Source organism: Pezoporus occidentalis, unplaced genomic scaffold (genome assembly GCF_034315485.1).
Source record: "Pezoporus occidentalis ecotype Australia unplaced genomic scaffold, CSIRO_AGI_Poc_V1 ctg3, whole genome shotgun sequence".
In the NCBI taxonomy this organism is placed as follows: domain Eukaryota; kingdom Metazoa; phylum Chordata; class Aves; order Psittaciformes; family Psittacidae; genus Pezoporus; species Pezoporus occidentalis.
In genome coordinates this window covers 3,293,938-3,306,409 of record NW_026914940.1, presented here as the reverse complement: position 1 = coordinate 3,306,409, position 12,472 = coordinate 3,293,938, and the positions used below count along the sequence as shown (strand labels likewise).

Here is a 12,472-nt window from a genome sequence, read left to right as displayed (position 1 = left end):
TTAACCCACACCGCCCTTCCCGCCATGCCCTCGGCCCCTTCTACGCCGCGATTGGAGGAGCTCTCCCGGGCAGCGCCCAGATTGGGCAGCGCCGCTGACGCCTGTGGTGCGTGTTCGTCCTCCGGGGTTGCGATTGGCTGAGGGCGCCATTATAAAGCTGCCTCACGGAGGCGCGGCCCCTTTCCTCCGCGGCGGCCCAAGGTGCTGTGTCCTTCAGCTGAAGCTAAGGCCGTCCCCGGCGACTGGCACCCAGCCCCGCCATGGCCTCCGTCTCCGAGCTCGCCTGCATCTACTCCGCCCTCATCCTCCACGATGACGAAGTCACCGTCACGGTGAGTGCGGGCCCGGCCGCGCCGGCACAAGATGGCGGCAGCCGCGGCGCGGCCGGGCCGGGTGCTGAGCGCCGGTCTCGTTGCAGGAGGACAAGATCAACGCGCTCATCAAGGCGGCCGGGGTGAACGTGGAGCCCTTCTGGCCGGGACTCTTCGCCAAGGTGGGTGGCTGTGGGGGCTGCCGCGGGCCACAGACCCGACACGGGTACCTTGGAAATGCCGCGTTCACCGGTGTGAACAGCACCGGGTTGGGCCGGGCCGTGCCGTGCTGCTGCTTCGTCGCGGTCGCCGCTGTGATGCCGTGACCCGGCAGAGCCGCCCTCCGTGTTGGGCCCGTGTTAACGGGGCTTTCTTGATGCCGCTTGTCCCCAGGCTCTCGCCAACATCGACATCGGGAGCTTGATCTGTAACGTAGGAGCCGGTGGCGGCGGCGGTGCTCCAGCCGCGGCTGCTCCCGCGGGAGGCGCTGCGCCGGCGGGCGGTGCTGCCCCTGGTAAGTGGCACCTGGAAGTGCTCGGTTAAAAAGCGCTTTGCTGCCAGCCCGAGTCTGCTCGGCTCCTCCTCTTGGAGCTTCGGTGTGGTTTGTGCTCTGCAGCGTGCACGTGGGTGTTAACGACGGCCTCACCTTGAGAGGGGCTCGAATTAGGATCACAGAATGGTTTAGGTTGGAAGGGACCTTAAGATCATTCAGTTCCAACGCTCTGCCATGGCAGGGACACCTCACACTAAACCATGTCACCCAAGGCTCTGTCCAACCTGGCCTTGAACACTGCCAGGGATGGAGCATTCACAACCTCCCTGGGCAACCCATTCCAGTGCCTCACCACCCTCACAGGAAAGAACTTCTTCCTTATATCTAACCTGAACTTACCGTTTCAGTTTTAACCCTTTACCCCTTGTCCTGTCACTACAATCCTGAATGAAGAGTCCATCCCCAGCATCCCTATAGGCCCCCTTCAGATACTGGAAGGCTGCTAGGAGGTCTCCACGTAGCCTTTTCCAAGCTGAACAGCCACAACTTTCTCAGCCTGTCTTCATATGGGAGGTGCTCCAGCCCCTGATCATCCTCGTGGCCTCCTCTGGACTTGCTCCAACAGTTCCATGTCCTTTTATGTTGAGGACACCAGAACTGCACACAGTACTCCAAGTGAGGTCTCACAAAAGGAGAGCAGAGGGGCAGGATCACCTCCTTGGACCTGCTGGTCACGCTCCTTTTAATGCAGCCCAGGATACGGTTGGCTTTCTGGGTTGTGAGCGCATACTGCTTTGCACTCAGTGTAGAGGATAACCTCAGAATTAAGGCTCATCGTCCTGTTTATCATCATGAGCTTCTCTAAAGCTTTTCAGTTATGATAGACATTAATATTGAAGGCACAAACCCATTTTCCTACTAGGGGGAACGCTTCCTTAGTTATTAGCTTACTTTGTCTGGGCTGCCCAGGCTTTGCTTCTTGATGCTAGTTGTCTCACGTGAAGTCTTTATGCATGTGACCTGTGTGAGCTGATAACATTGAAAATGCTGATTCTGTTCTCTTTTTCTAGCTGAGGAAAAGAAAGAAGAGGAAAAGAAAGAAGAATCAGAGGAATCTGATGATGACATGGGCTTTGGTCTTTTCGACTAATTAGTTTTGTACCTGTCCATAATAAAGAACATTGAATTGTACTTCTGTCTCTTAAAGTGGATGCATGTGGAGTGGATGAAGGAGCCAGGTTACCTGCAGGTACCAAAACTGCCATCGGCACGTGTTGATCAGGGGGTTTACAGCTTTCCTTGTCTTTGTACCTAGTGCAGGCATGGCACAGTGAGGAGTAAGGCAGTGTGGAATGTCACAGGGAGCATGGGAGCTTGGCAGCTACAGGATGAGATCATGTTTAGTGCTGTGACTTCGGTGCTGCAGCCTCTCATGAAGCTCCGACATATCCAGTTAATGCTTCAGCAGCAGTGCAGCTTCCACCTCGTACTGGGTAATGTAACCTAGAGAGGGGCAGTAAGGACTGCGGACAGCAGGGATTATGTGAGTTTCACAGCGCAGGGCAGTGGCTGAACTGAACAAGTAGGGATAGCTGTACTCTTCAGGTAAAGATCCTTGTTGGCAGCTAAGCTGGGAGGCTGTTCATGAGTAGGTACAGTTAAAGCAGATGGAGCCTCGCAGTACCAGGCACCGAGTCTATGCTGTTGTGTGTCGTTTTCTGTGTTTCTGCTTTGAAGGGTGGGTGTGGAAGATTGTATACATAGAAGTACCTAAGTCTCTATTTAACTTCTGAACAGGACTTTCCAGAGTGACTTTACAAGGTAAGGGCTGACTTCCACAGGTGTATTGAAATGAAAACTGCATTAGGAGCATGTCCCTGCTGTGTACCAAGGTCTCCAGAGTCATATATGTAGGAAGATAGTTCCGCATCTGGCCCAACCGTGATGTGCTCTGCAGTGTCCCAGCTTCCAGCAAAGCTGCAGCTCATTTCTGTTCTGAAAGATGCAGGCACCCATTGGAAGAATTTAGTTCCCTGTTGCTGCTGGAACCCCACTGAGCTTCCAAACAATCCTGCAACCATTCCCCAGCCCTTCTAAAGAAACCTCCCCATAGGACAATTGATTGTAGAAGTCTAAAGGAGTGCCACCAAGTCATTACAAGTCACTTACATTGACGGTGATACTGACTTGTGGCTGTACTCCACAGCTGGAAGTAAAGCTGCTTTCAGGAAAACACAAGTCTGGATTTCCTCCTCAAAAGCTCATTGTTGTTCTTTGGGTCCTGCAAAAGTGAATTCTGAAATGCTGGTGGATTAGGGTGGGGAATGAACTGCAAGGGGAGGAAACTCAAGAGTGTTTTCTTGCAATGCACACGCACACAGTCACACGATATCACTGGTAACACCTTTTTAATAGGTCAAAGTAACTGTACAGTTCATTATATTCTTCCTGAGAATAATTTATATCCCTCAACAGCAAGAAGGGAGTGTGGGTTTTATTTTAACAGAACAGATGGCATAACTGGAAAAAACCAAGGAAAATCTAATTACACTGCTCTACTGTAACTCCTCCCAGGCAAGATAGACAAAAGGATGGGTTAGTTTAACTACAGTGGGTTTAAAAGAGTCAACATGGCTTTAATCTGTCTTTTATAAATTATATCAAAATGGGGGGCATGGATGGTTACAGAACTCCTCTAAATGCAGCTCTGAATTGCTCTGGTACAAAGCAGCATTTCCACTTCCAAGGAAAACACCATTGCTACAAAAGAACTGGCACGTTATTCCGGTGAAAAAAAAGTTCTCAGTCGTGTTCTACAGCTAATTCCAACCGAAGGCTTCACACGTTCACATCAAAGTAAAAGGCAGGAAGATGAAGAGAGGGCTTTTAGTTTCGTCTTGAAATGACTGAAGTCTTGAAAATATAGCTTTTAACTCTTTTCTCTGTAAATTGTGATTAGCATATTGCGACGTAAGTGTTCTAATACAAAAATTCCAGTCTGGATAGTTCATATACTGTGGGCAAGAATTCTCAGCCCTGAGGTTTCCCCGAATTCTTCACAATATCTCTCCCATCTGCTGCTCCGAGGCCACAACAGCCCTGTGGCAGCTCTGGGCTAAGCGTGGCCCATGCGATGGGTGCAGAGCTGCTTTGTGCTCCGCAGCTCTCAAGGACTTCTCTGTACAAACTTCATCTCTGATAATGCCACTTCCCGAATCCCAGCTTGGCTTGGTGAGGAAAACATGGTTAAACTTGTCATGAGAGAGAACCAGCAGCGGGCAGTCAGGGCTGCTTGAAGCAAGAGGCGCTGGAAAGCCAGGACGACGCTGGGTTAATCCTCACTGCTGGTGGAAGGCCAACACCATCCTTTCGCAAGCGGGATTCCTGGATGGAGCTCTCCCCTCGGTGCCTTAGTGCGGTCTGGACTGACTGATCATTTTCAGTCTGGCTTGATCAATAACATCCAGCAGGTTTTTGGCATCCACAGCCAGAGCGTGAGCTGCCGTCAGCATCTGCTTCTTGTACTCCTGCTGCAGGCTGGTCATGACGTACTGCTGCGCCAGCTTCATCTTGTTGATGAGCTCGGCCAAGTCCGAGTTAAGCAGCTTCTGTGCCATCTCGATCTGGAATGAGAACAGGCAGTCGAGTGCAAGCTGTCATCAGCATCTCCCATGCAGCAGTGACCCTCCCACCACAGCCCCTGACACTGCAGCTGGGCCTGCTTCTGTGGGCACCATGTGGAGCAGCAGATGGAATACTGGCACTCGCTGCTCTAAAGCAGGAGCACGGAGTGCTCACAGCCCAGAAAGCCAACCGTATCCTGGGCTGCATCCAAAGCAGCGTGACCAGCAGGTCTAAGGAGGTGATCCTGCCCCTCTGCTCTGCTCTTGTGAGACCTCACCTGGAGTATTGTGTGCAGTTCTGGTGTCCTCAACATAAAAAGGACATGGAACTGTTGGAACAAGTCCAGAGGAGGCCACGAGGATGATCAGGGGCTGGAGCACCTCCTGTGTGAAGACAGGCTGAGAAAGTTGGGGCTGTTCAGCCTGGAGAAGAGAAGGCTGCGTGGAGACCTCAGAGCAGCTTCCAGTATCTGAAGGGGGCCTATAGGGATGCTGGGGATGGACTCTTCATTAGGGACTGTAGTGACAGGACAAGGGGTAACGGGTTCAAACTGAAACAGGGAAGTTTAGATTGGATCTAAGGAAGAGGTTCTTCCCTGTAAGGGTGCTGAGGCACTGGCACAGAGTGCCCAGAGAAGCTGTGGCTGCCCCATCCCTGGCAGTGTTCAAGGCCAGGTTGGATGGGGCTTGGAGCAACCTGCTCTAGTGTGGGTTGTCCCTGAGAAAGTTCAGTGATCCCCAATGTGTGTGCACGCATGAAGAGAGAGCCAGACCATGCCCAGGTAACTCCTGGCTGAGGCTCCCTTGCAATGTACTAACTGAGCAGCAGGAGCCCCACGTACCTCTCTGTGGGTACTTGCAGGGAGCACTGGGAGCGTCTCATCCACTGTTGCCAGTAAAGTCCTTAGTGCCAAACCCACCTCCTATGGAAAGAAAACCAAGGAAATAAACTTTAAAAACTGGGAAGGAAGGGAAGAGAGAACCGTAGGAGTGCAGGAAGCAACTGAATTCCTCATCTGGGTAAGAAGGGAGTTAGAACCTGGAGGAGAGACTTTCAAATCCTACTCTCAAATCTGTGTTTCCCCATTAACCAGACATCAAAGGGCCAATTAGAAAGAAACACAGAAGATAAGGCCAGGTTGGACAGAGCCTTGGGTGACATGGTTTAGCGTGAGGTGTCCCTGCCCATGGCAGGGGGGGTGGAACTGGATGATCTTAAGGTCCTTTCCAACCCAAACTCTTCTATGATTCTACGATTCTAAGATGATGCACAACTCACAGCCCCTGGATAAGCACAGGCAAGGTGGAGAATGGAAGCACCACTGCCTACAGTACCGTTAACACTAAAAGCTCCAGCCCCATAAGCACACAGAGATCTTTTACTTCCAGCTGTCAGGAAGTTTCTCCTAAGCCACTGGAGGACCTCATCCAGGGGAGAAACAAACCACGGATTTCAGGGATTGCCTCCGTACCTTCACCATGGGCACGTACTCCTCCGGCGGCACGGGCTGGATCTTACTGGACATCTCTATGACGGCCTTCACCAGCCCGGTCACGTTCTCGTACACTTTGTCATTGGAGCGGTCCAGGTTGGCGGTGGGAGGAGGGCTGATCTCCTGCGGCTGGATCTGGAAGCACAAGGGGATGTTCAACCGCCTGTGCCCAGCAGATGGGGCTCAGCAACTTCCCAACCGGGAAAGCCTCACATTCCCAACAGCCCCCACCCGATCCCGCTGTGTTCCTGCACTGGATGAGTGCGCTCGAACCCGGGTCTGAAGGAAGATTCCTTTAGTTCTGACTGAACGTCATCTTTGGAATGACACTGGGGGACTTCTACCAGGACTTCCCTGAACAATCAAAGTAATTTGAGGAACAAGGAGCGCAAAGCACTTGACCTGTTTAAGGGGTAACCAGGCTGCCCAGAGAAGCTGTGGCTGCCCCATCCCTGGCAGTGTTCAAGGCCAGGTTGGACACAGGGGCTTGGAGCAAGCTGCTCTAGTGGAAGGTGTCCCTGCCCGTGGCAGGGGTTGGAGCTGGATGAGCTTTGGGGTCCCTTCCAACCCAAACCATGCTATGATGCTATGATTCACTACTGATGGACAGTTCCACTGCTAAGGCAACAGGTATGAGGCTCCTTGCTCCAGGATGTTTTGTGCTCCAGAACAACATCAGGGCACAGTTAACATAATGATACAGTACAGAGAGAGTATCGCAGTGCGTATGATTGTTCTCTCAGTGAAAATTCCCAGCAGGTTAACAAAGCTGGTGTCACCAGCACAGCTGGGAAACACCAAATGGTTTCATACAGTTTGCTTCCAATAGATCAGAAAAACACCTCGACAGGTTAAAAATGCTGTAGTTCTTATGCAGAGCTCCCACTGAGTCAGATCTGTCTGGAGTTAAATCCAACACAGACCAAAATAATCCTGGGCCAGAAAAGAGACAGAAAACTTCCCTTAGAAAACCATGAGCACCCCAGTTCCCTTCAGCTCTTCACCACTTGGAGCTGCTCAAGCAAGTGCTTGGTGGGAGCAGAACGTTAAAGAATTAATTGCTTCTTTTACTGGTCCCACAGTGCCCATCCACCCTGGTGGTGTGAGATCCACCCCAAGTGGCCCTAACTACAGAGCTGTTTCACTGGAAGCACCTGAGATGCTACCCTGATGAAACTATAACATATATGGATGAAACCTTGCCTAAGGCAGGAGCGCAGGACTCAGTGCATGGTGGTTCCATGTCATGGCATTTACAAAGTGGGTACTGACAATTATTACAGAGGTTCAATCTTAGTGTATTACTGATCCCAATATACCTTAGGAAGGAGAGCCCTGTAATGGCCCCAATCACCAGTGAAAGGCTGTGATTCTCATTGGTTTCAGCAATCGAGGAGTTAAAACAGTCATTGGCAAAGTCACATGCAGAGACACTTTGGGATAGGGCACGTACACACACGCTCGCGCGCTGCTTACCCTCCATGGCTATGGTTGAGCAGAATGTGGGGGGAGGTTAAAGAAATTTACCAAAAGAAGGGAAAAAAGAAAAACAATATTAATAAAATTCAGCAGGAAAAAAACCAAACCAAAACCAACCAAACCAAACCCAAACCATGTGTAGCAATCAGAGACCAGTTAAAAAGCCTGCAGCAGAAACGCATCCTCAACGCTATCGCTCATGTTAGCTCTTGGTCCATTTGTTACGGAAGCACCGTGTGCTCGTGACCTGCTGTGCACCCGCGTTCAAAGTGGAAGGAGTTGCCATGCACCCATGCTGGCTTTGCACTGAACACGTGGGGAAGAGATCATGCAAAGCTTGGCAGGAGCAAGCCAGTCTGGTGAGCAGCAAAGTGGTGAATGGAGTAGAGGGCCTTGGCAGTGGGGGGAAACAACACATCCTGTGCAACCCTAGTGCCTTTATACAAGCGACCCAGTCCTCAACAGCTATCAAAGAATGTTGTATTCATCTTCTTTAGTCCTTTACTATGAGAAATTCTTTACTATGAGGGTGCTGAGGCGCTGGCACAGGGTGCCCAGAGAAGCTGTGGCTGCCCCATCCCTGGCAGTGTTCAAGGCCAGGTTGGACACAGGGGCTTGGAGCAACCTGCTCTAGTGGAAGGTGTCCCTGCCCATGGCAGGGGTTGGAACTGGATGAGCTTTGGGGTCCCTTCCAGCCCAAACCATTTGATGGCTCTAGGATCTTCCCAAACCTTTTTCCTTCAGAAAAGCCATGATAGGAGCCACGTGGGCATCTCACTGTGCAGCTCTTGTTCACGATGACTGACCACAGTTATGGTTAAAAACTACCAAGAACCCATTCTAGATGGATTTACACCCAACTCAATTCCTACAGCCAGGCCCCAACATTCCAAGACTATGGACATTTGTGTTCCTTAGCACTCCATTTTCTTCCTTGTTCATACCCAACACACCACCATTGCTCTGCAGACTGTGAAGTCAGGAGTTCCCTTGTGTGGACATGGTGACTTAATAACACAAACCCAGGTATTCCCTGTACATGCCCTAAAGGCTCCTGAAGACAAGAGGTTCCAGTCCTCTCATTTGTACTCTGCAGAAAAGGGGGGCTGGAGTGGGAATCAGCAATGGCTGTAACAGAACAGGGAGTCTGAAACGAGCCCCTGAAGCACGTTTAGGACTGCAGGCGTTAACAAAGCTATAACGCCACCAGAAACGATGGGCTGTCTGATTCAAGGGGCAATAAAGCAACCCCATTTCAGGAATCTCTCAACAGGAAAACCAGAATCAGGCCTTTTTCCCTACCACAGCAGCTATGCAGCACACACATCTCATCACTTGTTACTGCTGATGGCTTTGGCTGCTCAGGTTTGTTTGCTGTCAAAGTGATGCCTTTCAGAGAACATTTTTCATGCTCCAGTATCAGCATTTAGGAAGGCAATTTGAGAGACACCAACCTCAGTGACACCTCTCTTACTGACTGCTGACATTTTCTGAGGCTTGGCTCCTTGAAAAGCACTGGCACCAAGTGGTAATAAATAATCCTGCTCAAATCCACCACCGCTGATCCCTAAATATATTCCTGCTCTTTACTACAGGCTTGGCAGGGTTTAGATTAGGTTCTCCTTCCATGGGGAGCTGTATTATTACAGCAGGGATTGCCCCGATCTACCTGCAGAAGCCTGGGCTCTAATGCAGACCCCATCTTTTTCCTCTTGGGCAATAGCTGGGACACAAACACATCACCTCCCCGGGTGCTGCTGATGGTCCAGCTGCATTGTATTGATCAGCTGCATTCCTGTTACGCTGACAATTCCCAACCACCATTATAACTGGCTGCTGGGAACTGCCAGCATCAGAAATAGCTCCACTGGATCCTCTCGGGAGGTCCTGAGATCACTCATGTTTGTTTCCTCTGGATTAGGAAGGTAACAGAGTCCCAAAGGATGGAACAGCACCTAGAGGTACGACTTTAAAAGTGATGGACACGCTAAGGAGCAGTTCCATTGACACCAACTGCAACAAGGGGGCTGACGGGACACTGGCACAGGGTGCCCAGAGAAGCTGTGGCTGCCCCATCCCTGGCAGTGTTCAAGGCCAGGTTGGACACAAGGGCTTGGAGCAACCTGCTCTGTTGGAAGGTGTCCCTGGACGTGGCAGGGGGTTGGAACTGGATGAGCTTTAAGGTCCCTTCACACCCAAACCAGGGCGGGATTCTATGATTCTATGAACAGAGGGGGCAGCATCTCTCTGCTAGAAAACTGTAAAGTTTCATTTCTGGCTTTACTGCCTATTCAGTGGAGATGAAATGACACATTAGTAAGTATCTCCATCACAGGTCAGACAACCCATTTCCCCTCTACCCCTGTTCTCCAGAGCTGACAGGGTTTTAGGAGCCCTGGTGCTGCAGCAGGGGGTTTTTGAGCACCAGCGCTCAGACACGTCTCACTTCTCTGTAACCAAGGACAGAAGGCTTTGGTACAACCAAGTAACTGGGAACCCTTGGCTGTGCTGCTTCCTGCGTAACAAAGCTGCTGAGCAGGGAAGCCGAGTCCCTGTGGGAAGTCTCATCGGCTCATAAGCTCACCTGGGAAAAGTTCTAGTGAGGACGATGCTGAATCACAGCACGGGAGGACAGGACCCTACCAGTACCTCCCCACCTCCCTGGAGAGCGGCCAGTGCATGTTTGCCCCATGACAACATTTACAGGGTGGGTTTAGTCACTTCAGTCCCAGCCTCTGCTTCAGGAGCACTGAGCTGCCTCACAGGGCAACGTTTGCTCTCCTGAAGTGCGTTTCACGTGGCACCGAGGGACGTACCTTCACCCCTTCGTTGTAGCTGTCCACGGGGCTGTTGAGGCTGGCGAGGCTGCCCAAGTGCCCGGGGGCTCCAGGGCGAGGAGGTTTCTTTGGCGGAGCTGCGTGATCTGGTTAATGCAACAAGAGGCATTTTAGAGGAGCAACACATCAGATGCACCTGCAGAGCTCTGGTCTGTCAGCACTACAAAGGCAGTTACTCTTCCCTTACTGCACTAGCAGAGGAGGTGCACATCTGTATGTGTCTTACAGGTATCAAAAGACACTTCAGAACTCCCTTTGTGGGGTGAGTGCTGCTCATCTCAGTACACCTACCCCAGAGATGACTGGTACTCACCCCTTCGTACCACACACGTCTATGTCTGGGGAAATCAGACCTCTTCATGGCAGGAATCCTGGCTGTGATTCATTCTGACACTCAGAACCCCAAATGTAGGTGTCTACTTTTGTCTGACATGTCTGAACTCCCCACATGGTGGAGTCCTACACAGTGATTCAGCTTCCTCCAGACACTCCCCGCCTGTTGATCTGAACACTTCTTGGCTTTGGTGACTGCATCTCTGGAGACCAAACACTTTGTGCATCAAAACACCTACGTGCAGTTACCTGGAAATGAATCCACCCCTAGTATGAAGATACTGGCATGAACCTTTGCTCACTGCTGCTGCTACAAGACTTGTGATCAAGGATTCAAGATGACAGTGTAGGAACTTACTGCTTACCTGGTTTACCCACGGGCTGATATATGTGCTGGTTACCAGCCTGTAAAGTAAAAATACACATTTAGATCAGTTATTGTGGTGCTCATAACTTCCATCAGCATCATCTCAAACACTGCAAGCAGCCCATTTCCCAACAGTGAAATATAAAACCCTATCTGGAGAAGGCTCTGGAGAGACCTTACAGCAGCTTCCAGTACCTAAAGAGGGCTTTAATAACAAGACTTAGCGGAGGGGCTGAGTTCACTTGGTGTGCTCAGCTTGCAGAAGAGAAGGTTGAGGGGCAGATCATGTCCTGTCAACTTAAAGCTTTACAGCAGAAATGTGATGACCAGAAATAAAGCAGCATCTTCCCCCTGCCTAGTGCAGGTCTGTAACTGCAGACTTCAAATCAGATTTCACTTTCAGAAACCAGGGGTAGAAACCAAAGATCCAAAGTCCTGGAACTCTTCTGCTGTCACCAGGAGCCTCTGAAACCCACATCCACACTGTCCTACACCTGCCCTCTATAGCTGGAAAATCCATCTGCTTCCTGCCAGCACCATCAGTCGTGTCATTAACTGACTTGTGCTGTTAACCTGAGTATTTCCAACCTGATAACCCTGGGGAAAAGAACGGGGAGGAGAGAGGAAGGAGAGTAAAATTCCTCTGAAACAATTCCTGAATCTTTGCTTTCAGAAAGCGGCACATTTGAAGTGAATGTCGATGTGCACAGTTACATATACAGCCACATGCACAGCAGTTAGGGACTAATAAAACGTGTGTGGCAATTTAGCATTTGTATCATCACATCCAAGAACAGGCTCATGTGTTACTGCATCTCCCACCCAGTGCCCCTGAACTACAGGCACTTGCTCCAGAGCAGGAATCAGAGCTGCTGTGCTTCCTGCTCTACACTCCTCCAAGTACCGCAACTACTCAACCATGAAGTCACTTTGTGGGAAGATGTAAACGACCTCTGTGCACCAGATTCTGTCCTTGTCACAGAAATCTATGTGCAACACTGGGCAATTATTTAATCCCACTTCTCCTAGAAATAACCACTATTTCTCACCCTCTCAATGAGCAATCCAAACTTCTGTGAGTCAGAAGCACAAGACATTTCCCACTGCAAATGAAATCAGTCAGAATGAGGTTCTGCGTGTATTAAGAGCTATAAAAATGCAAAGTCAAATTCTGGAACTAGAAATGCAGGTACCACAGATTAGAAGTCTCTTTTATAACTCATTTTGTCAATGATCAGTAAGTGTTTTCTTCACACTCTTTCAAATGGGGGTTGATATTGAACTACCTCCTCCGGGAAGACAGGACTTCCCCTACAAGCAGTTTGGCATCTGGGTGTTGGAACCTTAATTCTAACCCTAGGCAGTCGTGCTGAAATCCAGCAGTAGCCAGAGAAAGCAGCTGGCTGCAAGCAGTACTTTAAACCCAGTGCCACTGACCTGCACCCTACCAAACCCCTGACACGGCTTCAAAACCTCACGTTACCTCAAAGCATCCTCATGAGCAGCACTAAATGCAGTGATACTTTCCTGGCTCTT

General features: G+C 50.4%; 2 protein-coding genes and 1 long non-coding RNA gene across 29 annotated transcripts in view; 2 read left to right on the top strand and 1 right to left on the bottom strand.

The window, feature by feature from the left end:
* Positions 1 to 166: 166 nt before the first annotated feature.
* RPLP1 (ribosomal protein lateral stalk subunit P1) lies at positions 167 to 1,995 on the top strand. Its single transcript, XM_062626899.1, has 4 exons — positions 167 to 332; positions 419 to 493; positions 705 to 825; positions 1,875 to 1,995. Exons 1-4 carry the CDS (start codon positions 261 to 263, stop codon positions 1,952 to 1,954), a joined length of 348 nt encoding a protein of 115 aa, XP_062482883.1. The 5' UTR covers positions 167 to 260; the 3' UTR covers positions 1,955 to 1,995.
* Positions 1,996 to 2,717: 722 nt separating this feature from the next.
* Positions 2,718 to 4,195, top strand: LOC134167856 (uncharacterized). The gene is made up of 2 exons (XR_009966304.1): positions 2,718 to 2,993; positions 3,033 to 4,195. It is a non-coding gene; the product is annotated as an uncharacterized LOC134167856 (long non-coding RNA).
* Positions 3,196 to 12,472, bottom strand: part of PTK2 (protein tyrosine kinase 2) — a 200,993-nt gene continuing 191,716 nt past the window's right edge. For 15 of the 27 annotated variants that reach the window (XM_062626924.1, XM_062626925.1, XM_062626911.1 and 12 more), the window contains 6 exons: positions 10,935 to 10,974; positions 10,216 to 10,322; positions 7,397 to 7,405; positions 5,900 to 6,055; positions 5,270 to 5,350; positions 3,196 to 4,427 (listed from right to left, as the gene is read on the bottom strand). In XM_062626924.1, coding sequence (XP_062482908.1) covers positions 4,215 to 4,427; positions 5,270 to 5,350; positions 5,900 to 6,055; positions 7,397 to 7,405; positions 10,216 to 10,322; positions 10,935 to 10,974 — 606 coding nt within the window. In that variant the 3' untranslated portion in view covers positions 3,196 to 4,214. Of the gene's footprint in view, positions 4,428 to 5,269; positions 5,351 to 5,899; positions 6,056 to 7,239; positions 7,406 to 10,215; positions 10,323 to 10,934; positions 10,975 to 12,472 lie in introns of those variants that run through there. The other 12 variants (XM_062626912.1, XM_062626915.1, XM_062626928.1 and 9 more) reach the window with 2 other exon arrangements.

What these genes read in the sequence shown, in the direction of transcription:
- RPLP1 (XM_062626899.1), top strand. Translation starts at nt 261, where the DNA reads ATGGCCTCCGTCTCCGAGCTCGCCTGCATCTACTCCGCCCTCATCCTC. An exon ending in ATGACGAAGTCACCGTCACG is followed by an intron (nt 333 to 418) that starts GTGAGTGCGGGC and finishes GTCTCGTTGCAG; the next exon opens with GAGGACAAGATCAACGCGCT. An exon ending in GGCGGGCGGTGCTGCCCCTG is followed by an intron (nt 826 to 1,874) that starts GTAAGTGGCACC and finishes CTCTTTTTCTAG; the next exon opens with CTGAGGAAAAGAAAGAAGAG.